The 25160-nt window shown below is 49.1% G+C and overlaps 2 protein-coding genes across 6 annotated transcripts; one reads left to right on the top strand and one right to left on the bottom strand.

Annotated features, from left to right (window-relative positions):
* The first annotated feature begins 1108 nt into the window (after window positions 1–1108).
* On the top strand, window positions 1109–10361 carry nsmce1 (NSE1 homolog, SMC5-SMC6 complex component). 4 transcript variants are annotated; one of them, XM_007905802.2, is made up of 8 exons: window positions 1109–1165; window positions 2586–2722; window positions 6458–6579; window positions 7111–7188; window positions 7881–8027; window positions 8245–8361; window positions 8979–9099; window positions 9910–10361. In XM_007905802.2, the coding sequence occupies exons 2-8, from the start codon at window positions 2605–2607 to the stop codon at window positions 9981–9983; spliced, it is 777 nt and encodes a 258-aa protein (XP_007903993.1). In that variant the 5' UTR covers window positions 1109–1165; window positions 2586–2604; the 3' UTR covers window positions 9984–10361. The 4 variants fall into 4 exon arrangements, with proteins under 4 accessions (XP_007903993.1, XP_007903996.1, XP_007903995.1 ...); XM_007905805.2 differs by having other exon boundaries at window positions 1127–1161; XM_007905804.2 differs by lacking the exon at window positions 1109–1165 and adding an exon at window positions 1381–1500.
* Window positions 10362–11528: 1167 nt separating this feature from the next.
* On the bottom strand, window positions 11529–24798 carry kdm8 (lysine (K)-specific demethylase 8). 2 transcript variants are annotated; one of them, NM_001292850.1, is given in 8 exon segments: window positions 11529–12054; window positions 12471–12563; window positions 13102–13251; window positions 13787–13837; window positions 14340–14472; window positions 15179–15351; window positions 16252–17030; window positions 24712–24798. In NM_001292850.1, coding segments are annotated over 7 exon segments (1227 nt in total). In that variant the 5' UTR covers window positions 16714–17030; window positions 24712–24798; the 3' UTR covers window positions 11529–11889.
* Window positions 24799–25160: the final 362 nt, after the last annotated feature.

Raw genomic sequence — 25160 nt, 5'->3', positions numbered from 1 at the left:
AAGGAAATAAGAAGGGCAAAAAGATTTTAAGAATTCTAAAATATTTTACAAACATATCAAGAAAAAAAGATTAGTCAAAGGTAGAGTGGGGCCAATTAAGGACCAAGGCAGAAATCTTATTGTGGAGGCAGAGGGCGCGGCTGATGTGCTGAATGAGTACTTTGCATCTGTCTTCACAAAAGAAGTGGATGCACCAAATGCCGCAGTATCGGAGGAGAGGGCAGAGGAAATGGAGAGGATAAGTATAAACAGAGAGGAAGAAGCACTGAAAATGTTGCCTGGGCTGAAGGTAGATAAGTCTCCCGGTCCGGACGGGATGCAGCCACAGGTACTATGGGCGGCTCAGGTACAAATAGCGGAGGCTTTGGCTACAATTTTGTCACGCAGCGAGTTGTTTGAATCTGGAACGCGTTGCCTGAAAGGGCGGTCGAGGCCGGTTCGATAACAACTTTTAAAAACGCGGTGGACGGGTATTTGAGGAGGACGGGTTTGCAGGTTACGGGGAAAGGGCCGGGGAGTGGGGTTGACATAACATTGCTCTTTTCACAGAGCCGCACAGACTCGATGGGCCGAATGGCCTCTTTTTGTGCTGTACAATTCTATGATTCTATGATTCTGTTTTATCCTCTCCTTTCCCACACTGTCCCTGGTATGTGTGTGATTGATTGATTGATGATCGATGGACCGAGTGAGTGAGTGAGTGAGTGAGTGAGTGAGTGAGTGATTGATTGATTGATTGATTGATCGATCGATTGTGAGGAAGGGAGGGAAAGTGCTGTCTGTGGGGTGAGTGTCCCTTTAACAATGACTGTCGCTGTGACTGACGGGTAGGTGTGGGTGGTGCCTCCCGATAGGCGGGTCCTGATGTAGAGACGGACAGAGGTCCAGACCAATAGTAGGTGTCAGCTAGTGATGGACAGGTGCATTAACCAATAGAGGTTGGAATAGTGTCTGACGCTCGGCTCAGACCATTGCCTTCGAGGAGTCAGTGACAGGCACACAGGCCAATGGGAGGCGGGGGCGGAGCTGCTCCGGCCAATGGAAGGCGAGGGCGGAGCTGCACCGGCCAATGGGAAGAAGGGGCGGAGCTATGCCGGCCAATGGGAGGCGGAGGCGGAGCTGCGCCGGCCAATGGGAGGCGGGGACAGGGTTCGACTGACGGTTGGTAAGGAGACAGCGCCGCTTCCCGCGCGCAGCTCGCGCCCGTCCCGGGGCCTCCCCACACAGCCCCCGGCCCGGGGCCTCCCCACACAGCCTCACAGCGCCCGGCCCGGGGCCTCCCCACACAGCCTCACAGCGCCCGGCCCGGGGCCTCCCCACACAGCCTCACAGCGCCCGGCCCGGGGCCTCCCCACACAGCCTCACAGCGCCCCGGCCCGGGGCCTCCCCACACAGCCTCACAGCGCCCGGCCCGGGGCCTCCCCACACAGCCTCACAGCGCCCGGCCCGGGGCCTCCCCACACAGCCTCACAGCAGCCCAGTCCGGCCCGGAGTTTGGCGGTGAGTTGGCTTCAGGCCTGTGTGTCCCTCAGTCACCGACACTCTGTGCTGAGGAGCAGTGTCCCAGGGCACTCGCCGCTGGTGACCGCACAGCCCCGGCCTGGCTCAGCGGCAGGACCTGGGGGGGCCGAGCAGTCACTGAGGGGGGAATCCTCCCCCTCAGCTCCTGTTAACCTGCAGACAGCGCTCTCTCTCTCTCTCTCTCACACACACACACACACACAGGGCTGAGCTATGTGTGGGTTTAGTTGGTTGGACTCCCCAACAGTTAGTCACAAACTCTGGGCCCCCCTCTCCCCCCCCCCCCCCTCTCCCCTCACCCCCTCTCCCCTCCCCCCCTCTCCCCGCCATGTGCAGGTGGGAAACATGGAATTCTCGGCTTGGGTTGGATACTCAACGGTGATGGGGTCTCTGCGGGTGTCAGACACCGGGCTGACGCCCCTCACCCCCAACCCCCGCCCCCCCGAAAAAAAAGCACCCAAGTCGGGGTCCTTTGAGCCGGGAGTCCATTTTTGGTCCTTCGCTTCAGAGCTGTGGTGGGGGAGGAATACTAATCGTACGTTTTACACAGCGCCGTATGTTGGGAGGACGTCTCAAAGCGCCTCACTGTAAAGCCGCAAAGTCTATTTGGCTAACGAAACCCGACAGCCGCTGCACTTTGCATCATTTTGTGCACGGTGGGATCTCCCGCCTGCACACACACACTAACACACACACAGTCACTACACAGCCAAGGTGGCCATTAGGGTGGGGATTGTTGGCCAGGACTCTGCAGAGAAACTCCTCGTTTCTCAACAGTGCAGCGGGATCTTTAACATGTATTGAGTGATCAAGATTCAACGTCTCATCCAAAAAAGGATGATGATGCAGCATTTATCCTCACTCCCTTCTCTCCCCACTCCAATGCTCTGCTTGAGCTCAAAGATGTAGGAGCTTGAACCTCCAATCTTCTGCCTGGCGGCCAGAGCACAGCGGCTGAGCCAGGCTGATGTTTTTGGAACAGCAGAAAGTGTGGCATTGTGGTTTTGTCTGGACGAAAGTTGAAGTTGACGAGCACGCCAGTAAACGGACGGTTTCTCTCCTAGGCTGGGTAAGAGGATCCACATGGGGTCACCACTGAATGAGAGTCATCAGCGGTTCCTGCAGACGATGATGTCTCAGGGAATCTTGGAAGGTTCCGAGGTCAAAAGTTTGCACCGACACTGCTGTGGAACTCACCAAGGTCAGCCATCTTCCTGCTCTTGCTCGCAAAACTACACTACAGAATATCCTGTGAAGCACTTTGAGAAGTCTCGACAACATGATAAGGCGCTGTATCAAATAGAAAGATTATTAGTGTATTATTATAATGGCTTAGAAACTTTTGGACATCTTGGAGGTTGCCCATATTTTACCATGGGAAGCTGGTGGTAGCACACTGTCGTTAGTGTATTTCCTCAGGACACCAGCATGTAAGTGAGGAAGTGCAGTATCCAGGGCTTTTAGAGGCGTCTCTGGTATAAGGTGATTACAATGTAAGAATCTAGAAGCATGAATTTCAATCTGTACACCCACTCTATCCACAGTCCTATTTCTGGAGCTACAAATAATTCATTTTTCATTTCTTTCTGTCTTAGGCTGTCTACGTTTGTGGACTCAGGGGAAGAATAGCCATAAAATGTTGAGTTTGAGTTTAAATATGAGTAAATACACACATGTGCTGTGAGAAGTTAAGATAAAGTTCCCCTTCAAAAAGAGTAGGCCGCACAACTTAACATACAACTCTACTTCCTAAAACTGTTGATGTAGAAAATTCCTCTGGGGGTTTGGGGAGGAAGTTACCCAGTAAAAACTTGGTCTCAAACAGACAGTGACATTCACAGAGAAATGGAAGCAGTGTTTTGTTTCCATTTCCCCACTCCAAGGTGTCTCTGATCTGTATATCGGCAGGAGGAGTGATGCTCAAAATTGAAAGCTCAGTGGTTACACAGCCCACATCCTCGAATTACATATTGAGGGGGCCGATTTGCCATTTTCAGTTTTGTCAGCAGTACCTGGAAAGATCACTGATTTAATCTGCATTGCACAAGTAGATAACTCCCCCAGTATACCTTTATTTAAAGGCAGGTCTTGGTGAAAAAAACGTCGTTGGCAAACATGTTGTTTCATAATAATAATAATCCTTACATTTGATATTGCACTATATCATCATCAAACCTGTCATGAGCTGAAAATGTTTCAGTTTCGAAGATTTTAGCTCCTTACCCGAGCCATCAGGGAAGGGCTCAACTGGCTTGTTTAATATATCCTGTGATTGAGTTTCAAAAAGAGTTTGGGGAAGGTGCTGTGCTTTATGTGTGGATGATGTGTAAAGCAGTTCCAATAAGAGAGAGGTGTCGCTGCAAGGTATTCGGTGATGATAACCGTATGTTAAAGCCAGCAATGTGTAGCTTTCTCTCATCCCTTTTTATCTCTGCTGGGTTCAATTCCAAAGCTGCAGTGAGTGTTCTGGTATCTGACATGAAAGATTATTATTTTCTGGGAACGCTGAGGTGAATTGATTCCCCACATTGTACTGGGTTTAGGAATCATGTTCACGTATAATCAATACAGAAGGAGGCCATTCGCTTCATTGTGCTTGTGAAAGAGTATGTGTTTAGTTTCACTCTCCCGCCCTTTCCCCCACAAGACCCACCAAGATACATTCTCTCTGTGGTTGGTGGGGATTTTATTTTGGGGAAAATACCACCTCACCATCTGATTTTGACTGTAATAATTTGACTTGTTTGAGAAGATTGCTAACTAGTAGCAAAAAAAAGACGAAAAAAACTGAGTCACTCCCTCAGTTTGTTCCCACAGATACTTCATACATGACTTTGCTGCTGTTATTCCATACTGCAAAGTAAGTAGGAATAAACAAGGCTCAAACTATTTTGAAGTTTCTGGCTGGTAAATATCTCTATCTGTATAAACAAAATGCAAAATACTGCAGATGCTGGAAATCTGAAAGCAAAAACAGAAATCGCTGGGAGCACTCAGCAAGTCAGGCAGCATCTATGGAGAAAGGAAAGTGAGTCAACGTTTTGGATCCATGACCCGTTCTGATGAAGGGTTGTGCTGGTGTTTGCTCCCCCACAGGAGCTCCCTTATCCACTTTTACAGTGCTCTGACACGCTATCCTGCTTGAAGGGTGCTATCCCATTCCCTTGCTCTTGTCTGCTTGTGTCTGGAGCTCGCTCCCCCAATGGAGTTTACCCTAATCCCATTCCCTGCTGAGTCTGTGCTAATATTAGCTCCCCCACTGGAGCTCTCCACTCTTATCCCTTTCCCTTGACCTATCTCCATATCCTTTAATATTATTTTTCCTCAAGTGTTTATTCAGTTTCCTTTTATTGCTGTTACGGTCTTGGCTTCATTTGTAGTGAGCAATTACACTTTCTATTGAACCTCTGAATAATAGTTTTTATTATCTTCTCTGCTGTTTATTTCTCTTGGTCAAGCACTTGCTTCACATTATGGGTTCAAACCCCACATTGGGCTTTGAGCTCACAATCTAAACTGATGCTCCAATGTCGTCCTGGCAGAGCACTGCATTGTCAGAAGTGCTGTGCTTTGATGAGTTGTCAAACTGAGATGTCTTGTGGATGTTAAATCTAAGTGGAAAGAGCAGGGTGTTTCTCTCAGAGGCTACCCTGCCCAACAATCCTTCGCATGCTTTGGCCGTTCATGGGTGTGTGTAGTTTTGCTGCCCAAGTTTACCTACAAAAAGTCACTATGGTTGATGGATGGTAATTAACTTTAAATTGCTTTGAGACGTTGTGAAGTTATAGACGGTATATCAAATGTATAGATTATTATCATTATTTAAACGTGCTAAACTTGAATCGCTGCATTCTGCTCCTTGCGATTTGTTACAAGCGGTTCCTTCTTTTACAGAGTGCTGATAACTGCTGATGTTTGTGTGGAATGGCGACTCTGATGTAATCTCAATCTGATAAACAAATTATGTCTGTACCCAGGTTGTTGATATCGCCCCTGCCCTCCACCTCTCTTGATACCAACCCCCAGCTCGGATATAAACCCTTGTCTGTCCAGCGCATTGGGACAAAAACAACTTGTATTTATACAGTGTCCCCTCACACAATGTAGCATCCCAGAGTGTTTGGGACGTTCTCCCGACATGAACGGCGCTATTGTAAATGCAACTTGTTGTTGTTGTGTTTGTGAAAAGCATTATATCTTTTTCTTTTTCCGGGTTAGTTAGTTAGTACAACCAAATTTATGATATCTTTTCATCGAACTGAGACCAACATTTCTGAAACACTCAGCCAGTAAGACTCCTGTGATTATTTGCAATTCCAGTAAACACTGTACTGTGTGATGTGGTCAAAAATACTGTTATTGCTGTGCACTTTCATTCAGTGACTGGTTGGGTTAGAGTTTGCCCTGCACGTGAGCGGTGTGAAACTTCCCACATTATAGATATAGATCTTAATTCTCTCTTCATATTGACTTGCATTATACATCACTAAGGGTGAGGTGTCGATGGTTACAGATCTCTATCTGGTGGTGATAGTAAATTGAACCATGAGAAAAGACTTGTACATGTTGTACACTCTTCTAACTCCCCCTCCCACCTCCCTGAATGGTGTCAGAACTAGATCGTACTAAAACGAAGAGGCCTAGCTAACGTACATGTTAAACAGATCAACACTGATTGAGTTAGACTGTCAGAGCACAGCTAAAGGAGAAAGTAGGGATTAATTCTAAAGCTCCAAACAGAACTAGCGAGTGGAAGAATTATCTCCTCTCCCCCTTTCATGGAGTCTCCATACAGAGCTGTCCATATTGTAGAAAGTGAAGGGTGTGGGCATGGGTTGGGTTAACAGTGATGGGGTAAGTGATAGGTAGGCAAAATACCCTCTTGTTTTTGCACATTTTATGTCAGGAGAGCTATAATCCGCTCCCTTCTCTCTAGGGCACCACACTCCTGAAAACTTGGAGGAGTTCATCCAAGCTATCAATGGGCAGCTGCGGCCGCTTTTCATGGAGATCAGGAAAGGGATGAGCGAGGAAGATGGCCGGCAGTACTGCGCGCTGGTAAGTACAGAGCCGGCTCTGGGGTGGAGGAATTGGTACAAAAGCACTGGTGCCTCACGCTGATGAGATAAGGGGCAGGAGGATGAATGCCCAGTTATACAGGCAGGACCAGCCAGCACTGTGGCTGTCCGAAGCTTCATGTTTCATTCCCGAGGTGTGGAAGTGGAATGTTTACACGGTTGGTTCGGGTAAAGTAGGGCCCTCCAGCCCATTTTGATTCCATTTTTCCAGAATCTTCACCTGGTTTTGTTGTTGGTGCAGCTTTGAGCTCTTTGTATTGAATCCTGGCCCTCATCACCCTTGCTCCAACTCCCCCTCTGACCTAAACTTGCTCTTCACATCCTGTACTCTCGTGCCCCGCTGCTCAACAATTCCCCCCTTCTCCCCCCCCCAGATCCACGTGATCTTCTCTGTGACACAACCGCTGGTGGATAGGCCCCACTCGCCCCTCATGGGTAAATAGTGAATTCTAGACTGAGATGCCGTAACAAGGATGGGCTGGTAATCCAGGGTCCTGCCATTGTGCCTCAGGTGAACCTTGCAGAAACTGAGATCACCAGGATGGCGTTCGATTATACCGAGACCGAGCTGGAGCTCTTTAAGAAAACCGTGAGTGAATTTCTTCTCTGTCTCTATTGTCCAAGCGCTCTAGGATGCCACCCTGCGTGATGGGCGCTCTATAAATGCAAGTTGTTGTGCGGTAGTGATGGTAGCGATGTAAAAAATGTAGGTTGGCAGTAAAATGTACCGCAATAGCACCATCCAGGGCCCCGTAATTTTCCGCAGCCACGGGCAAATTTCTCCACAATGTTTGGCAAATATTTACTCACTTTTCTATTGGTCCAGGTAGTGACTCACTAATGGTGGCTGTCTGTTGTTACTAGGAACATGAGCTTTACTGTACTGGATCGCTCATCCTTTTGCTCATTCTGTTCACTAACACATTATTGCTCATTGAGAGAAACCCTGTCTGGTTTAGTTGATCACACTAGTCAGAAGCTCCCATTCCCATATCTGGCTGGTGGTGTACCTCAGAACCACACGTACACTTTAGAGAGGAGAGAATTTAAATGCTCCGAGACGCTACCCAGCAAAGGGTGCTGTAAAAATGCTCCTAAGTTGTAGTTGGTATTTTCCAGCAATCCTCCTGATAAATCAGTCAGTCACATGGTTGTGTGTGGGACCGCAAATACAATTGCCTAAGAAGTGCCCTGAGACGTTGTTATGCTGTAGGCTGACTGTGTCACAACTTGGCGCTAGCGGAACGGGCTTTAATGTTGAAAGTAACTTTGTCTTGTCAGATGGACCTGGTAATGGAGTCTGAAAACGGGATGGCCTCGTCCACTGACATCCTCAACCTCGCTGATCAGCTCGAACCCAAGAAAATGAAGAAGAAGGAAGTGGAGCAGGTCCTTCAGCGTTTTGTGCAGGAGCAGTGGCTGTGTGAGGTAATCAGCACCTCTTGACCACAGTGTCTGGCATGGAAGGTGGTCAGGGCCCTGGACAGCTTGATGGTGTGAGAGGGAGGCATCATGGTGGGGGGTGGGGGGGGGTCAAATGGGCTGAAGGACATTCTTCATCCAAACAGTGGCTTGTGTAGATTTTCTTTTGTTTGAAAGTAAATATTCCAGTGATTTTGTAATGTCTCACCTCTTCCTTGTTAAGAGAGAGGGGGAGTATATCCTGAGCACACGCTGCATTATGGAGCTGGAGCAATATATTCGCAACATGTACCAGGAGCTGGTGAAGGAGTGTAATATCTGTCACAACATCGCCATTCAGGTACACGTCAAACTAACAAAAACAGAAGTCGCTGGGAACACTCAGCATGGTCATGGACCTGAAACATTGACTCACTTTCCTTTCCCCATAGATGCTGCCTGACCTGCTGAGTGTTCCCAGCGACTTCTGTTTTTGTTTCAAATTTCCAGCATCTGCAGTAATTTGCATTTTGTTTACACGTGAAACTGTCCTCGTTGCACAAATGGGTAGAGAGCGGAGGAAATGCGCTCTCAACAATCTGTTAACATCCTCCCGACGTGAATAATAATAATAATAATAATCCTTGCAAAAAATTACTATTTGGTCGGTCACTCAACCCATGACTGTTTGTGGGACAGTGCTGTGCACAATTGGCTGCCGCGTTTCACCCACTAAATATACAGTTAATTCACTTCACAGAGTATTCTGTGAAGCGTTTTGAGACGTCTCAAAGACGTGATGAGGCGCTGTATCAAATGCAACGATTATTATATAGCGTCTTATCACATCTTCGAGATGTCCCAAAGTGCGTCACAGATTACACTGTAAAGTGAATTGACTGTATTGTGCTGTACAACGTTGCCCTGGGATTGTTCTCTGGTTTTCACTCAAGTTTCTTTCCCGGGATGGCTTTTCAGGGTCAGATGTGCGAGAGCTGTGGGGTTAAAATTCACTACCCGTGCGTTGCCAGATATTTCCAAGGTCGCAGTGAGCCATGCTGTCCTAGCTGTAACCAGTTCTGGCCTCATGAGATTCCAGGTAATAGCCATTTAATCAATGATTGGGTTATTAGAGGAGGCTGGGCGGAAGCTTGTGTTAATTAGGGCAGATTTTACTGCTGCAATTTTTAGCTTTGCAGCTCCACTGCTGATGTGCTTTTCACCTCAAGGTCCGACACTGAATCCTCCATTATGATAGGTGCATGCAAAGCCTTAAAAGGACCACTTGATTGAGATAAAATCAGCGTTAATTGTAGCCCGACCCTGAAATAATTAATGGCCGTAGCTTCTGTACTCTATCTCACTCAATTTACAAACGAGCTTGTGCCATGCATATCATTATTTTAACACCAATATTTGCTCAAGGTCACCAATCTATACCCTGCATTGTGTGCTTGAGAGGCTCTCTACCCTTTTTAAAGTTCCACCTAAAGACCTTCCTCTTTGACCTTCCTCTTACGGCCACCTTTCCCCCCACCTGCTCAGACTCAGGCTCTGCCACTGTTAAGCGCTCTGACACGTTACCCTGCATGAACGGTGCTAGATAAATGCAAGTAGTTGTTTGTTATCCAGAGTAGAGCTAACATGACCATTATATACTGTACATTCTCCTGTTTCCCCATCTATGCTGGCGTTCGCTCCCCCACTGGAGCTCTCTACTGTAACCCCATTCCCCGCTCTCTCTCTCCCCCCACCCCCCCCCCCCATCATGTCTGTGCTTACTCCCCCACTGGAGCTCTCTACTCTAACCACATTCCCTGCTCTCTCCCTGCAATTTGCGCACATCTTGAAGCCTCCCTCACCCCAGCAGGCTGGGCATGGTTCTGACCTGATGTTTCTTTGTGTCCAGAAATACAGACGGCCACACTGTCCATGCCACCCCCAGCCACCACACAGAGGGCAAAGCGGCGGCACCGGGAATGAGCGTATTTCCAGGAAAGTGCGGGGCTGTTTGTGTGGTGCTGTAACCTGGGTAGAATGGGGGTCAGAGACATCCTTTGCGCGTTTAGAGTGCAGTGCGTGCAGCAGGTCAGCCGCACTCCAATTGCTTTGAGCCCAAACCACAGTCACTACACTTTACTGTTAAATCCTATGCAGCTATGAGTGGCAATTTACCGCTGGAATGAAGTAAACTTTCACCGAGAGGCTCCGAAGAGCAGTGCCACCGTGGCCGGCTGTAACAGAACACACCAGGAGCAGCGCATACCTGGCCTCCCACTGCCAACAACACCACAGCGCACGCAGGATCCCCCCAACTGCCCCCCTCCCTCCCCACTGCCAACAACACCACAGCACACAGGATCCCCCCCTCTGCCCCCCTCCCCCCACCCCCTGCCAGTAACACCACGGGAGCATAAGGAGAGGTTTGTCTCCCCCCCCCCTTTCATTTGTAGCTGTTAGCAAATAAAATTGCACAAGTTGTTAGTTGAAATATTCTTGTGTGTGTTTTGGGGACGAGGGAGAAGAGAGTTCTGTGCATTCTGTATTGTCCAGAAATAATTGTCCGTGATGTCCGTGCCACCCACCCCGTCGGCTCTGGGACACTACCCTGCGTGAGGGGGGGCTGTATAAATACAAGTTGTTGTTTCAGCAGCGCTCTCAGGTCAGGCCCAAACCCGCACTGTTCATTTGTAACCAGTGGGGATGGCAGAATGGCTGAAGCTAATGGTGGAATGGAGAGGGCCAGGACAGGATGACGTTATTCCTACGGGAAAAGTGTAGAAGTGTAAATTATTTATACTGAGACCGTTTCAATAGGGAATTATGTGCTAAGTGTGAGCTCTGAAGGTGAATGTGTTTCCTGTGTCTGCCACCGGATGGCAGCACAGTCCTTGGTTTTAAATACGGTCCCTGAAATAGTTGCAAACTATTCATCGCTCCAGCCTGGGCCACTGGCCTCCCGCAGCCTGGGCCACTGGCCTCCCGCAGCCTGGGCCACTGGCCTCCCGCAGCCTGGGCCACTGGCCTCCCGCAGCCTGGGCCACTGGCCTCCCGCAGCCTGGGCCACTGGCCTCCCGCAGCCTGGGCCACTGGCCTCCCGCAGCCTGGGCCACTGGCCTCCCGCAGCCTGGGCCACTGGCCTCCCGCAGCCTGGGCCACTGGCCTCCCGCAGCCTGGGCCACTGGCCTCCCGCACCTGGGCCACTGGCCTCCCGCAGCCTGGGCCACTGGCCTCCCGCAGCCTGGGCCAAAGTTCCTTCTCTTATTCCAGTGAGGAAGTGTCTGTGTGTGTGTGTGTGTGAGAACTTGTGTACGTGTGTGAGTGAGGATGTGTATGAGAGGAAGAAGTGCAAGTGAGTAGGTATGTGTGTGTGAGTGAGGGAGGGGATTGTGAACGTTCAGGCAGCTAATGTGAACAGTTTTTGAACAGACTCATGTGGAACAGATCAAAATGAGTTCGATTTCTTTCCTCTTTCACTTCTGCTCACTTCACGCCACAATCACACAAGAGGCAGAACTACAAGAAGTTAGAAAATACATCGTTTTAAATATCTGCTGAAAATATCACCCTGTACATCTAAACACCTTTGTTGTTTTCTCCTTCCCCTGCCCCAACCCCAAACTCTGAGTTAATGTGGTCTTAGCGCAGATTTGAGTTGAAGCCTGACTGCTTTTGCAGGTAAACATAGCAGCCAAGTACTTGCCAGTGAGGTCCTACTTGTGACTCATTTATCTCCCACTCACCCCCTTGTGTGGATGAGACTACCAGGAATTCCTCACCTCTAAACAAACAATGCCTTGTGCTCAGGGTGTGAGCCGTAGCTCTGAGTTACCGAGGTTTATTAGAGCGAGGTACATCCTCCCGCTCATTCCCTCGCTGCCCTCGGGTTTCAGTGCCACCAGAAGCTGACGGAGAAGCTGGTGTCCAGCGCCCGCACGTGATGCCAGTACTTGATCGGGATAAACAAAATCTCTCCTGGATCCAGGAGACATTCCTGAAAGATGGCCGATCCGAACTCCGGGAACCTCTCCAAATCCGGATTCTCAACATCGACCTGAAGTAGAATGAAACACATTGAGGACCAGCAGTGAAGAGAGCGCGACCGGGTAGAGAGCAACTGTGTCCCGAGAGAATGACTCAGAGAGTGACATCTCATGCTCTTCAAGCTACAATGGTGCCCTCTCCTGGCAGCAAGTCAGTACTTTTTGACCGTGCCTTCAGCTCCCCTCTCGACTCTCTACCCCCTCCTCGCTCCCTCCCTCCCTTCCCTCCCCCTGACCATTTCCCCCCAATGCTCGGGTCCTGACCCAACTGTACAGCGCCTTGGGACGTCCTCCCGACGTGAAAGGCGCTCAATAAATGGAATCTTGTTGTACTGCAACAGTTCTGTTGTGCTCAGGGGTCCTCTCACCTGTGATCAATGTCACGCATACACACCTCCTCCCACCCCCCACCAGGCGACCTCCTCACCTGACTGGTGTTGAACAGCAGCTGTGTTGGGTGTGGGTACAGCCTCTCGCTCTGGCCAGGGGAGTACAAGCGAATGTACTTTCTTCCCATCACCTGTCAGTCAACGGTGCAAGAACTGGATTTAGTAATTTCATTACTCAAACAAAAGCCCAAAGTTGTTTTATAATTACAGACTCCCCTCGTCTCTGCTCTTTCTCTGATGATCTTGTAACAGCAGAGCACAGAAAGCAAACAACACTCCGCAAACAGAAAAAAAAACAGTCCACCTGTTTGAATACGTTATACTTTCGCGGGAACCAAATTGTGCACAGCAATATCTCATCAAAGCCATGAAATAAACGAGCAATTTACCTGGGAGATTGCTGGCCAGGACACAGGGAGAGAGAAACCTTTTCAATAGCGTTGTGGGATCTTTTAAGGTCCTTAAAGAGAGTACAGATGAGACCTTGGTTCAACTACTCATCCAAAGGCTGTACCTCTGACAATACAGCGCTTGTTCTATTCCCTCCCCACTGTGCTGAAGTGTCAACACAGACCATCAGCTGGAAGAGCTGATGTCTTGTGGAAATCTGTCAGGGGCAGCGATAGGGGAGAGGTAGTCTCAAGAGTGTAGGGTGACAGTGTCACTGACCTGAGCCAGGAAATTTTGCTGAGGATCCTGGTGTAAGGGGGAAACAGTCCCTGCCGGCCCGAACCAGGCATTAATGGTGATCTCGTCCTCGTCCCCCTCCCCGAGGCAGCAGTAGTCGGGAATGTTAATGTCCCGCTTCAGCTCTGGAATCTGAGGGAAGATTAAAGGAGGAGCAAGTAAATTGGCAGCAAAAACTGCAACGGTTTACAGTCTCACAGTAGAGACAGGCTGTGCAGACCCTTCATCCACCCTGGTGGTTTCCTTCACTGAGCCACTCAGTCTAAGCCCCCTCACCTCTCGCTCACTCTCTCCCCTGAGGAGTGTCTGACGGCACACATTCCCACTGGGAATAATAATAATCCATGCAATTGGTATAGTGCCTTATCATGTCGGAAGGACATCTCAAAGCGCTTCACAGGAATACTGTGAAATGCAGTGTGTATTTGTAAGCAAACGCAGCAGCACAACTGAACACAGCAACATTCCACAAACAGCCATGAAAAGAATGAGTTTTTTTTATTTGTGGGATTGTTGTCCAGGACACTGGGAGAAATCCTTTCTCTTTTTCGAATAGTGCCATGGGATCTTTAATGTCCACCTAAACGGGCAAACGGGCCCTCGGTTTAACATCTCATCCAAAAGACAGAACGATGATACCATTGTATGTGTAGAGAACATGCCTCACCTGCTCAAACAGCTGGTGCTGGGCGAGATATCCAATGGGGCGCTCGTTTGACTGCAGAGAGAAACAGAGTCCAGAGGTTTATGAAGGAAAATACCTCATCAATGTCTCAAAGCACTTCACAAGAAATTACTGTCAAGTGCAGTGACTGTATTTTGTAAGTGATCACTGTAGCCAGTTTGTTGACCAATGTCCCACAAAGAGCCATTAAGTAAATGACTGATTTATACAAGTTATATTTATAAATACGTGCAGGAAGCAGGCTCCCCACCCCAAGCCAGGAACCTTTCCCATTGGGAGGACATCCCAAAATGCTAAATGCTCAACCAGGGCATTATTGGCCACGGCCCTCTGAGAAATTCCCAAACATCACAGGATCTTTATCATCCACCTGTACAGGCAAAGACGGCACCTTGGTTTAATGTTACATCCAAAGGACAGCTACCCCCCACCCCCTCCCCCCGCATCCACTCCCCTCTCTCACCACCCCTTTCCCCCACCCCCACACCGTGCCAGGAATCGGCCCAGGTTGTAACCACTGGTGTCCGAGACGTACCTGATCCAGTATGTAGTCAGCAGTGAACCTGTCCACTGTCATGAGACTCTGAGACCAATCCTCGTCTGTGTAGCGGGAGCCAAGCTCCACAGGCACAGTGCGAGAGCCAGCAACCTGGCGGATGTACTCCACGCTGCGAGAGAACAACACACAGCAGTAGGCAACACCTGGTCAGTGTGTCCTGTGTACAACACTCACTCCTCGCCGGGTGGGGGCTTGGTGCACGATTGCCGTCAGGTTAGAGCGACGGTGCTCAGCCGCCCAGATGTACAAAAGAGCAGGAATGGGATTAGAGCACAGAGCCCCACCTAATGTTCCTGACAATGGCGACTCACCAGTCGTGTAATGCTCACAATCAGAGGTGTGTCACCATCCCGCTGGATAAAAAAACATGCAAAAATAAGTGTTTAACACTGGTGCTGGACAGGAGAGGGGGAGGAATTGGCTGCAGGAAGAAGGAGCCATATCTGAACGCTGTGGGCACAATTTACAGTGTGATTTAAGGATGAAGGTTACTGCAGACGGGTTAATTATCCTTCATCTCAGAGGTGGCCGAGAGACTGTGTGCCGTGGATGGGAAGTGCCGGTACATCTTAATAATGAGGCAGGAATAGCAGGGTCCCAGTGTAAACCCAATCTATTCACTTTACTTCACAGAAATTACAGCTCGAAAGGGAACCGGTCTTCTCTGCCTTTACCACCCGAAGCCGGTGGAAAGCTTTGCGAGACCTTGTGCATTTACAGCGCTTCAAATATCAAACCGCTCCACAGTCCAGGGAAATTCCATGAGTGTGAGCAGGGATAGCGTCTCTCTGAAGGTCTGGAATAGTGTCTCTCACCTCCATTTCCTCTCAGTCAGGGCTGCCCAGTGCTCGATGCTGTTCTCCAGGATCACAGGCCTCTGTGGGACCAGGTACTCGGTTCGGAAGTGTTCCAGTGAGGGCCGGCTCACGCGAGGCACAGCCACCTCAGCTCTGATCTCAGGCACCCACCCCGCACACGCTTTCAGTCGCTGCAAATTAAAGTAAATTACTTTACACCAAATGCTTTCTAATAACAATAATTCTTACACTTTACTGTGGAGAACAGCACTGATCTTCTCCAATCACACAGAAGCGATGGGGAGAGAGCAGGGAATGGGGTTAGAGTAAAGAGCTCCAGTGGGGGAGCGAGCCCCAGCACAGACACTATGGGCCGAATGGCCTCCTCGTGCTATAAATTCTAATTCTTAAAAGCCGGCTATCGGAGGCACGTGTGACAGACACAGATTGACAATAACATTCACTGACACAGAACATGCAGTCGGTGTAACATTGCTGGCTCCCATGCCAATTATTGTTTGTCTTCTCTGAGTGAGGTTGACAATTCACAGCCAATTACAGATGAATTATGGCCATTCAGAGGTGTTGGGTTAACAGTGGTCCCACTCAGCTCACACCCAAGCAGGGAAAGGACCCTGTCCCCAACAAACCCTGACATGGAAGGACTCCAGCAGAGCTACTCCCCCCTCCCCCCGGTCTGGGAGACATCCCTGTCATGTCAGTGAATGATGGACCTGAGACAGCAGGTCAGAATAGAGAGCGATAGACACACACATACAGAGTTACAGAGAGAGACACAAGAAGTGCACACACACAGTTATGTGGAGAAAGACACACACAGAGTTAGAGGGAGATACACACTCACACAGAGTTAGAGAGAGACACAGAGTTAGATAGAGACACACACTCACACACAGTTAGCGAGAGACACACACAGGCTCACATTTTTTCCTTATTCCCAGTGGAGCTGACCCAGTTGGTGTAGGTACCTAGCTCTGCAGTGAACACTGTAACCCCCAGTGCCTGGCTAAAGCCTCCCTTCCCTTGGGCTAAGCTGTGTGGGCCTGAGTCACTCTGGCCCGAGCCAGTACCTTGGTGCTGGTGTGTTCCCGGTGGCCGGCACTGTGCAGTGACCTCTTGCCGGTAGCCTGGCGAGGCTCCAGCACCTGCACCAGCCGCAGCAGGATGTTGTCGAGCACGGACGCCCCCATCAGCAAGCCCATGTCACACGCTGCGATGGCCTGGCTCAGGCTGTCATCGGTCTCCTCCCGGCACAGACACAGCGCCTTGACCAGACACCCGAGGGAATACACTCGTCTCCACTCCTTGTCCACCTCTCTCCACGCCCTGCCATTCAGTCTCTCCCAGGAGAGGTCCAGCACTGTCTGACCGAGCTGTGAGCAGCGCTGGGGGTCCTGGCCGCAGTACAGCAGCTCGCTGGCCTGTCTCAGCACGTACACCACGCTCTCCTCCACCTGCTCGCTGAACTCCAGGCCCAGCAACTCGTCTCTGGGTGGCAGCAGCGCTCTCACCTCCGGCCACAGGCAGGACATCTCAACTCCCTTGAAAACAGTATCCAAAATTCAGGGAGGAGCAGAAGGAAGGCTGGTTAAACTCCTTACATTCAGCCTGGACTTCTGTGCGAATCCAAGATGATTGTCTTTATGGCTAAGAACGGGTGGAATTCCTCACACAGAACCGGCCGCTATTCATTTTCATCCAAACAGGTGATTTCCAGGGAGTGGGAGTTCGGGTGTTTGAGCTGCTGGGGCTTATATCCGGCTCGGAATCCACGTCGGTCTGGCACCCAACAGCGACAGAGGTTTCAGCTCTGCTGCCGTGTCTGACAGACCAGCCGGTCAGGAAGCTCCTGCACAGAACAGAATGAACGTCAAGTTACTGTGTACTGATGAGCAATGGTCCGTCTGTCCCTCAGGGTAGAGGGAATGTGTGCACTTCCCGGCTTTACCAATACAGACCAAAGTATCAGTGGGTTTCCACATCCTGCTTCCTCCAAGCCCTGTTAAACTCTTCCCCGCCCCCCTCTACCCCATCGTTTTCTTCTCCCTCCTTTGCAGACGCAAAGACACAACACCAGAGACCTTTAATTCCCCCCAGTCTCAGCCCCTCAGTCCATTTTGCCTTAAAATGTAACTTGGGCTGTCTGATTAATGGTGGAATTCCTCAATCCATTTGGACGCTGTATTTTTTTTAACTCAGTTTCTTAAAAATATAATAAGCCAGCTTCAAAATTATAACTTGATTTGATGAATTCTGCATTATTCTTGAAATGAAAACAAAAGTGTCTGTGACTGGGGGAGAATTTTAAGCTTCACTCTTATATATACCGTATATAAAAACAATCTTTTATATCCAGAACTAATGCAGGATTTCAAAATCATCATCAGACACAGGGAAGTTTTCACGTGTGGGTGGTCTATATATGTGGGATTCTCAGTGTGGTTTGGAGACTCTTAAGCACGTTGATGGATTCCCATGTGTCAGACACCAGACTGATTAATTTTTTTTCTCAAAATCTGACATTCTCTTTGATAGACAGCAGAGTTCTGTCTGTCTGCCTCTCGGTCTCTCTCTCTCCCTGGATTGTGTTGCTGTAAACTATACGTGTAATCTTCTCTTGGCTCCCCCACAATAGCCACGAGGCTCCTGTCGGGCGGAGTGTGTGACAGGCGGCTCTTTGTCTCTGCAATAATGTGCTCAGTGGTTTCGAGTTCGGAGTCGATGGGAGTGCGAGCGATGGAGGGCTTGCTAGTGGACAGAGGCTGATCCCCAGGGGCTGTGCTTTGTTGATAAGGGAGCTGGTGTACTGACTGCCACCAATGCAGCCACTGTGTTAAGCTGATCACATTTTAAGAGCTTCAGAGATTTTCTGGCACCAAATTAGTTTCAGAGAGGCAGAGTACGAAGCAAACTCCCTGCTTTTTCTCCTGTCTCGCCCTCAAAACAATAGCCTGGTGGTTGGAGATCAGCTCTATATCTGACCTCAGAACTTGAGCTCAAAGTCCTGGCTGACACATCAGGACAGTACTGGGGGAATGCTGCACTGTCATGGATCCAATCTGAGAACTTAAACCAAAATACTATTTGCCGCATACCCATGACACTGATAGAGTGCCTGACCTGGGATTGTGGACGCACAGTGTAAAGGGATCTTTATTGTATCTCTAACTCTGACCTGGGAGTGTGGACAGACAGTGTAGAGGGAGCTTTACTCTGTGTATAACCCGAGCTGTGCCTGAGCTGAATGTATAAAGTGTTGGTAAGCTTGGAACTTCTGGTATGCACTGGTTTTCGTGAGGGGATTTTTAATGTCTTTATTCGTGTGCTTATCTTGCCTGACACTTTCAATTGGGATCTGGGATAAGCAGATGTTGGTTTCCGTATGTTTCTGATTTATTCTAATATCTCTGACCTTCTCTGTGTTTGAGTACCTCATTTATTTAGTAGCTTACAACATGCTCGGCTTTGCTGGCATTTAATCAAGTGGCAGTTTATTCAAATTAAACATCCAGCATGGGGGGTGGAAGGGTGGGTAGTAAACTCCCAGACCCAGCTGAGTCAGCTAATCTCAGCCCAGCTGGGCCGCAAGCTGTCCACACACCCCCGCCCCCCACCCACCGCCTCACATACCCCAGGTAAGAGAAGGGATGAGCTCCCGAGGCCTGGGACGCAACATTAACACCAGTCTAAGATCGTGCAGAATTTTGGGAAAAATCCTTAAATTCATTGTTAATTTGGATACTGTTATTGGAAGTGAAACGGCTTCCCAACTAAGACTGAATATGTACTGTTCCATATCTCTTGCATCCTCTTTATTTTTTTTGCACCTCCGACAATGCAACATTCCCCCCAGCACTACATTAGAGTGTCAGTTTAGTCTGTGATTCCAAGTCCCAACATGGGGCTTGAACCCAAACTTTCTGATTCAGAGGTGAGAGTACTACCACTGAGCCAGGCTGAGGAGCCCGGGGTGGGTGTGAGACTTGTTGATACAACAAATTTACATTTATACATTTTTTCAGCGCCTTTCATGGCGGGAGGATGTCCTAAGCTGTTAAATCCTAGCCTAGCCAGACCTTGTATCGATGTCTTCAGATGGATGTTCGAGATCATCGTGACACTATTGAAGAAGGAAAAGCTTTGAGCAATGCGTTTGGTCCTATTGATCTTCTGTGTATAAAAACTCTCCAAACTTCTGTGTTTGACTATTTGCTGATTATCTTAAATCAATGCCATCCAGCAAGCGACTCACTAACCAGCTTCCCCCGAATTTGTCTTAGCAAAGCCCCGGCTTCGGATCAGATCTCCTTAGGAAACCTGCTCCCAGCACAACAACAACAACAAAATTACATTTGTTTCACGTCGGGAGGACGTTCCAAGGCGCTGGACAGATAGAGTTACACACCCGAGCTGAGAGTGGTGGGGGGAAAACAGGGATATTGAAAGCACAGGCGAAAAGGAGGGTCTTGAGGTGGGTCTTAAAGGTGGCGAGGGAGGGGGTGAGATGGAGGGATTGCAGGATGGAGTTCCAGAGGGTGGGTGCAGAGAGGCGGAAGGCCCGCCCACCGATAGTGGGGCGAGCAAGGTGGGGGACGTGAAGCAGGCTGGAGCCGGCTGAGCGGAGGGAGTGGACAGGGTGGTAGGGGATTAGGAGCTCGGAGAGGTAATGGGAGCAAAACCGTGAAGGGCTTTGAAGGTGAGGACCTGTATCCTCTGTTCTGTTGAACTGTACCCTCTGTGTGATGGGAAGCCAGTGGAGTTGGGCAAAGATGGGGGTAATAGGGTCGCGGAGTCTAGTGCGGGAGAGGACACGGGCTGCAGAGTTCTAGATGATCTGCAGCCTGTGGAGGGAGGAATTGGGGAGGCCGACAAGCAGTGAGTTTGCATAGTTGAACCTCGATGTAATGAAGGCACAACAAACCCTCGGAAAGTACTTATCAGGAGCCACTAATAACCACCAGGTAAAACCACATTAAAAACATCCCTCATCCTCTCCTCTGGGCAATTACTTTGCAATTCTGCTTCAAATAAATCAGTGGACAGTTTCAAAGTGCTGTGTTGTTATTTTATTCTTAATCAGATTAAGAAACACATTGGAACGTGTGTTGGAGGGATCTGAAATCAGATAGAAGTGGCTGTGTTTTTTTTGTAGGTGAATTGATTTTTTAAATGACAGCATCTGTTTGTTTAGATTTCAATTCCTCCTAATTCCTCCCTGGGTGCTTGTTCCAGACTCTTCAGTGAATATTAACCAGCTGTCACAATTATATACTGCACATCCAATTACTCCATGCGTAAAGGAGATTCCGCCACTTGGTTAGGGAGTAATAACAGACACCGACTCCTCTCTCTTTGCAATTTCCAAACTGTGGTACATTAATCCAGCCTTGGTTAAGGGGATGGGGGTGGGGGGGGGGGATAGGCACTGTAATTCACAGCTCCGCAGGCTGTTTTGACAAGCTGTCTCTAAAGACCGATGTGCAGTGTCCAGGTTTGCTCACTTCAGAGAGAGAATTAATGGAGACATACCAGGCACAGCTACAACATTTGATATAACTTTGTCGCGGTTGACACCGACGGATGGACATAGTGTTCATTACTGAGTGTAGTCAAAAAAAAACCCTGAGTATCCAGCGCCCTGGGAAGTCTTTCTGACATGAAGGTATCTATACAAATGTAATTTGTTGTTGTTGTAGTAGTAGAACACTGCACTAGGTACAAGCTCTCAGACTCACAGGGCATTACACCCCAGAAACAGGGCATTACACCCCAGAAGTAGGGCATTATAGGACTCACCGTGGGCGACTTGAGATCAGTGGTTCTTGTTATGCCCACAAGCTCAGGACGGCTGTTAGTGGGAAAGCGGTGACACAAGCGTCTCTCCAGATAAAAGTCCATACAGACTTTCCAAATCTCAGCTGACAAGGCCTGACTGTACTTCTGGTCAATGCCCTTGTAGGTGACATACAGAGGAACGTTCCCAAAATTAGCCCACAGCACAGTTGTAGGTCTCATTATGTGACCTTTGAGCCCACCTGTGTGGGGGGTTTCCTACCTGCAGCGCAAATAAGAATATAAAAATGAACCCAATTAACTATTTTGCCAACTTGTGTTTGGAAATAGCAGATCTCAGTATGTGCACCACATAATGCAAACAGCTGGCTATAGTTACAGAGCGCCCTAATTCTGTCAGTTTAACAAGATAAAGCCTATTTTGGCAGCCAGGGAGAGTGGAATCCACACTCCACTTCCGATTCTCGAGGAGGATGATAAGAACAGTGATTTCCTGTTTCACATGCAATTTCAAAACCTGGTGAGAAACGTGCAGGAAGATGTAAGGACGTCAAGTAGTGATAGCAAAAACAGGATAAAAATAAAAACCTGAGTTTGATATAGCATTTTATCATGTGGAAACATCTCAAAGTGCTTCACACAGCGAGTTATTTTGAAATACATTGAGTGAAATTGTACAGTAGAATGGGTAAACCCAGCAGCTAAATAGAGAGAAATAATTTCCACTGGTTGAGGAGTCAGTAACTCGGGGACATAGATATAAGACACCACAAGAAGAGTGAAAAGGGAATTTAGGAGGATTTTTTTTCACGCAGTTGCATTGTGGAACGCCCTGCCCAGGAGGGTAGTGGTGGCAGAGTTAACTGTAATAATAATAATCCTTGCATTTGATATAGCGCCTTATCATGTCTCGAGACATCTCTAAGCGTTTCACAGAATATACTGTATATTGACTGTATATTTTGTGGGTGAAATGCGTCTGCCAATTCTGCCCAGCAACAACAACAACAAGATTCCATTTATTGAGCGCCTTTCACGTCGGGAGGACGTCCCAAGGCGCTGTACAGTCGGGTCAGGATCCGAGCATTGGGGGGAAATGGTCAGGGTGAGGAAAGGGAGGGAGTGAGGAGGAGGTAGAGAATCGAGAGGGGAGCTGAAGGCACAGTCAAAGAGAAAGGTCTCGAGACCGGCCTTGAAGGAGAAAAGGGAGGAGGCGGCGAAGGCACTGGGGGATAGAGTTCCAGAGCCTCGGGGCTGAGAGGCTGAAGGCCCGGCCACCGATGGTAGGGCGGTTGGGGCGGGGGATGTGGAGCCGACCGGAGCCAGAGGAACGGAGGGTACGGGCAGGTAAGTAGGGGGATAGTAGGTTAGAGAGCTAGGAGGGAGCGAGGCCGTGAATGGCTCGTAGGTGAGGGTGAGGATCTTGAATTCGATCCTCTGGGGGATGGGGAGCCAGTGGAGGCGAGCGAGGGTGGGAGTGATGTGGGCGCGGTGTCTGGTGCGGGACAGTACACGAGCTGCAGAGTCCTGAATGACCTGCAGTGTGGAGGGAGGTGCCGGGAAGGCCGGCGAGGAGAGAGTTCCCATAGTCCAGCCTTGAGGTGATAAAGGTGTGGACCAGAGTTTCAGCAGCGTGAGGGGTGAGGTAGTGCCGTAGTCTGGCGATGTTCCGGAGGTGATGGAAGGCGGTGCCAGTTGTGGTGCGGATATGAGGGAGAAAGGACAGCTCAGGGTCGAACAGAACCCGAGGTTCCTGACGGCTTTGAGAGGTGGAGAGTGCAGCCTTGGATGCTGATGCTGTCAGCGCCTGAGGTGCGGAGGCGCTGACGTGAGCCAATCAGGAGGGCCTCAGTTTTACGCACGTTGAGCTGAAGAAAGTTGTCTCTCGTCCAGGACTCGATGTCGGACAGACAGCTGTCAGGACATCGGTGGTCGTGGAGTTGAGGGTAGAGGAGGAAAGGTAGAGTTGGGTGTCATCCGCATACATGTGGAAGTTAACCCCATGTCTGCGGATGATGTCACCAAGGGGAAGCATATAGAGGGTGAAGAGGAGGGGACCGAGGACAGACCCCTGAGGGACACCGCACGAGACAGTGCGGGGGCTGGAGGAAAAGCCATTCGTGGAAACAAAGTGAAGACGGTGGGAGAGGTACGACCTAAACCACTCAAGGACAGTGCCTTGAAGGTTGAGGTGGGAGGCCAAGCGGTGGAGAAGGTGCAGTCATGGATTGAGTGACTAACAACCGGGATCCTATTTACTGCTAGGTAAACAGAGGCGTGTAGAATAAGGAAACTTGTCTAAGGTTTCGCCCTGCCTGGGAATTGAACCTATGTTCTCTCTTGCCTGGCAAGTGCTCTAACCACTAAGCTACAAGACACAAGCCTATCTGGTAGCTTTCAAGAGAGAAGTAGACAGGCTTGAAGGAGTTATGAGGATAAAGCAAAACGGTGGGATTCAAGTAAAATCCTTGCTCTGTGAGGTTCAATGGGCTGGAGGGCCTCTTTCTGCACTGTAGATTTCTATGTTTAATCTGCCCTTGCAATATCCCTCTCAAAGCAAGGATTTCACTCGAATCCCACCGTTTCGCGAATGACATGTTGATCTGCTTTGGTGAAATTGAAGGGAGAGGAATATCAGCCAGAACAAGAGGCCTGTGAGAGCCTTAATATCAAACCCGAATCTAATCCCAATGAAACCCATCTCAATCTTACCCGACACTGACAAAACTCATCTCAATCTAACCCGACACTGAGGCAACCCATTTCAACCTGACTAAACACAATCTAAACCAAGTGTAATCCAACCTAAAGCAACCACCAGTTCTGGTTGAGTAAGTCTTGAGGATGCCAGGTGGTTGCATGTTGGTTGGAGAAAGAACCATCGATGTTTTGACTATGACTACATCTCCTCACAACAGTTACACATTTCCTGGCCAGAAAGCATGATCTTAATAATTTTTAAAAATGTGTTTCATAAAATGAAGAACCAACTAGTTTATACAGCACGTCCAGCCACCGTGCCTGCACTAATCTGTGCAGGAGCAAACCTCTGCGTCCCATTTACCTGCCTTCCCCCACATTTCTCCCAATAATAAATTTGGTCACTCAATCCACGACTGTTTGTGGGGACACTGCTGTGCGCAATTGGCTGCCGCGTTTCGTCCACAAAATACACAGTCACTACACTTTACATTATATCTTATTAAGCACTTTCAGATGTCTCAAAAACGCGATAAGGTGATGTGTCAAATGTAAGAGTATTATTAATAATAATAATACTTGCACTTGAGGAGTCCTATAGCTCAGTGGTTAGAGCACTCGCCTGGCAAACAAGAGGGTCAGGGCGATTAATTCCGGGGGTAATAACCCCTTCAAAAAAAATAATAATTTGGTCCCTTCAATCCACCACTGGTTGTGGGGACTTCACTGGGAGCGATTGGTTGCCGTGTTTACAGTGTGTTCTGTGAAGCGCTTTGGGACGTCCTCCCGACGTGAAAAGCGCTATATCAAATGCAAGGATTATTATTATTATTATTATTATAGGATTATTATAAGGCCCTGTAACAAGTGCAGGGATTATTATTATTATTTATTATGACGGTTTGATACAGAGTAGCGCGTGCCTGGGGCAGACCTCTGGAGGCTAATAATATATACTAATTGCATCTTGAGCAGGTCTGCGGTAATTGCAGGCGGGTGTGTAAGACTGCGGTTGCCATTGCCAGACCCTCACTTGCCTCTCTCACTGCCGCCGCCGTCGCCATTTTCCTCGCGCTCCCCGCAGCTTCTTCTACCCGCTTTCCGATGACGGAGAGTCCTTGTGCGCACGTTTCGGCGACGCGGCCGCAAGACGTACACACATTTTGGTGACGTAAAGCACACAAACGGCCGCCCAGTGCAGTTGATAGGGCACTTTCACCCACGCTGTGAATGCTGGGACACCGATACCTCCATGACCCCTCCTGGGCTCCACTGCAGCAGAGGAGCAAACAACAACAACAACGGATACCATGTCTCTCACTGTATGCACCAAACATACACAACAACAACAACAACAACTGATATCACATCTCTCACCGTATACACCAAACATACACAACAACAGCAACAACAACTTGCATTGATGACTATCCAGTGCCTTGAGACGTCCTATGGACGTAAAAGGCACTGTGTAAGTGTCCTGTCT

The sequence above is a fragment of the Callorhinchus milii genome, unplaced genomic scaffold (assembly GCF_018977255.1).
Source record: "Callorhinchus milii isolate IMCB2004 unplaced genomic scaffold, IMCB_Cmil_1.0 Scaffold16, whole genome shotgun sequence".
NCBI lineage: Eukaryota > Metazoa > Chordata > Chondrichthyes > Chimaeriformes > Callorhinchidae > Callorhinchus > Callorhinchus milii.
The sequence above is the reverse complement of the archived record's forward strand: the minus strand, read 5'-3'. Positions and strand labels throughout refer to the sequence as shown.